Source organism: Nanorana parkeri, unplaced genomic scaffold (genome assembly GCF_000935625.1).
Source record: "Nanorana parkeri isolate BGI_ZX_2015 unplaced genomic scaffold, ASM93562v1 scaffold173, whole genome shotgun sequence".
Taxonomy (NCBI): Eukaryota; Metazoa; Chordata; class Amphibia; order Anura; family Dicroglossidae; genus Nanorana; species Nanorana parkeri.
This window is the reverse complement of record NW_017306441.1, coordinates 276,193-279,252: the sequence shown is the minus strand read 5'-3', so window position 1 is coordinate 279,252 and position 3,060 is coordinate 276,193. Positions and strand designations below refer to the sequence as shown.

Here is a 3,060-nt window from a genome sequence, read left to right as displayed (position 1 = left end):
TAATTTAAGTTAATTATGTTGGTATATGCAAAGTAACTTTACAATGCTTTCACTAGTTTTCTGAAGTTTATGGAAAGGAGATTGAGCATTCACTTCTGCCTTGCAGCGGTTCAGATCCTGGTCAGGTCACTATCTGCAATGAGTTTGCATGTTCTCCCAGTGCTTGCGTGGGTTTCCTCCAGGTACTCCGGTCTCCTCCCACACTCCAAAGACATGCTGGAAGATTAATTGGCTCCTGTCTAAATCGGCCCTGTATGCATGTGAGATAGGGACCTTAGATTGTAAGCTCCTTGAGGGCAGGGACTGATATGAATGTGCAACTATGTAAAGCGCTGCGTACATTGTTGGCACTATGTAAATACCTGTAATAAATAAATAGGATATGAATCACACACCAGGGATCCATTTGTATTGTCATCAGTAGCCTTTCCTCTGCCTAGTCAGTCCTTAGGAATCAAAAACAGAGTCAAACATACAAGTGGAGAGATAACATCAAGACCTGTGAGGGGTTTCCGCTGCTAAGCCTTAAGCTCAAGCAACTGTGATTGAGGTGTTCCATCAAGAATAAACAAGGCAAAAAAAAAGGAAACACTTGGAGGAGCTGCAGTAAATTGAATTTGCATCATTACCCTGTAATCATGAAGAAGGTACCGGATAAATCTGCAGGTGAACCAGAAATTCCCTTTTTAACTTTTACGTGTGGCACTGCGTTCTGGAATGTGCCAGAGAAGCGGCTGCGCACACTCACCCAGGAAGGAAGAAGTTTGAAAGCAATGGAGGAACGGCAGCCAGAAAATGACAGAAGTAAATAAATAAATAATATAAGCATCCAGAGCTGAGAAGAAAGGTGGATGTAGCAGGAGAATTAACACTGGTAGATGAGATTTCAAAGAAAGGTAGTGTTGCTTCCTATAGATTCCTCTAGGAAGGAGAACCAGGGCCTTGCACAAATCCCCTCACCCTCCCCGCTACACCCCCCAACCTGCATGTCACACAAGAGGCGCGAAAACAACACAAACTATGCCTAGGGCCCCACTTTTCTGCTGCACCCCATCTGCTGTTCTGCTTGATCATTATCTGGCTTTGGCTTGACTTAGACAGCCGGGGGGCTGCTGGGGAAGGGGGGGGGGGGGGAGCACAGAAGACTCGGTGAAAAAGATCAAGCACAGGAGGGGGGGTGAGAGGAGAAGGAAAGAAGGAAGGGGGTCTGCTTCTTGCTACTGGCTCTGAAAGAGCAAGATAGTTTGTTTCCCGCTATATTATCAAGTTGTTATTTGCACAAGAAGTAACAGGATGTGTTTTATGAGTTGTGGGGGAGGCGATCATATCTCTATCTATCTTATCTATCTATCTATCTTATCTGTCTGTCCTATCTATCATCTATCTATCTCATAGCCATCACTCTTTCTTCCTTTCTCCTTTTTCTTTCTCCCTTTTTCTCTTTCTCCTTTTTCTTTCTCTCTTTTTCTCTTTATATACTATTCCTTTTATCTATCTATCTATCTATCTATCTATCTATCTATCTATCTATCTATCTATCTATCTATCTATCTATCTATCTATCTATCTATCTATCTATTTATCTATCTATCTATCCATCTATCACCAAATATGCATGTATCTGCCTCTGGTATCTGTATGTGTTGTAGATTTAATATCACACGTGTAAAGTTTGCCGTGGCTTTATAATGTAGAGAATAAAAAGGGAAGTTGAATTGTATTTTAGTTACGTTGCATGCAGTGTTTATATAAGGTGTGTATATGATGCTGCAATGTGTATAGGTCTCAGTTTGTGGTATGTGTGGGGTTCAGGGAAAGCTTGATCCGTCTTTCCTAATACCTTTTTTCTGCTTCTTTTCCACTTGTTTTCCTTATCTTATTTCCCTGCCCATTTCCTTTCATCATCCTTTCTTCACTGCTCCTAATCACCCTGATTGTGACTTGTGACTTTGTCTTCTTGAATTGTGAATCTTCTATCTGTTCCACCGTGTTTTCCTCCCCTGTGTACTGCTCACCCTCTCTGAACATTCCAATGTGTTTTCACCTCTTGTTCTTCACCTGGATATATTTCTTCTTCCCTGCTTCTACATATTTATTTCTGTTCATCATGGAATCACACTTCTGTGCTACCTGGTCTTCCTCACCTGCCTATGCCACTTACTCGTCCTCCCAATTCTGTCTGGACCTGCTGTTGGTGTCACCTCCTTGTCTTCTCTGAACCTTCTGCCTGCATCACCTTTTCATCCTCACCTGTGCTACTTCTTGTCTTTTCTGGATCTCCCGCTGGTGTCACATCCTTACCTTTTTACCTTGTTACTGTATCACATCCTCATATCTCTATCTCATTCCTGTGTCACCTCCTCCTGCACACCTGTTTGCTCACTTTTTTTATCTTCATCTGTTCATCACTTAATCTTCCTCAATTTAAAATCCTCCTCCTCATTCCCTTTCCCTGTCATCGTATCACCTCCATTTCCTGGATTTTTCCTGATGTACCCTTTCCACCCAACTTCATTCTTCTACATTGTCTACACTTTACACTTCCCCCTCCCACTTCATCTCACCTTCCTCCTTCAACTTCTTATTTGCCTGATAATCGTTCTTCATCTACCTGACTGTCTTGTATATATTCCTCTCTCAACTGCTCGATCTTTGCCTCTCCTGCCCCCTCTCCTCCTTCCTTCCCCCCTCCTACAGAAGCAAGTATGGACTGTAGCTGCGTGTCTGACATCCTCTTGACTCCATCCATGCCAGCTCTTTGGACTCCAGGTAACTTTAGCCTCTCTGTGTTTCTTCATAGCTTGTGATGTTGTGTAGAGTGTCTAGTGTGTGCATAGTGTGTGTAATGCTTCCCCTTAAAGATCACAGTATTATGACCATGAGCCCAAGACTTACATTGGCTTTAGGCAGAGACTGCTTGGATTTGTAGTTCCATCATAAGGATATTGTAGCTATTTTCTACTTTAGTTTAAGAACAACATTGAGAGAGAAAAATAATAACTTGAGTTAGTTAAAGTTTATGAATAGATTCTTAGCATTTGTATAGTATCATGTTGCAAA

At 42.0% G+C, this 3,060-nt stretch overlaps 1 protein-coding gene across 1 annotated transcript in view; it reads left to right on the top strand.

The window, feature by feature from the left end:
• Positions 1-2,698: 2,698 nt before the first annotated feature.
• LOC108785667 (ETS translocation variant 3) overlaps positions 2,699-3,060 on the top strand; it is a 22,689-nt gene continuing 22,327 nt past the window's right edge. Inside the window, exon 1 of the mRNA XM_018554789.1 lies at positions 2,699-2,769. Coding sequence (XP_018410291.1) covers positions 2,706-2,769 — 64 coding nt within the window. The 5' untranslated portion in view covers positions 2,699-2,705. The remainder of the gene's footprint in view (positions 2,770-3,060) is intronic.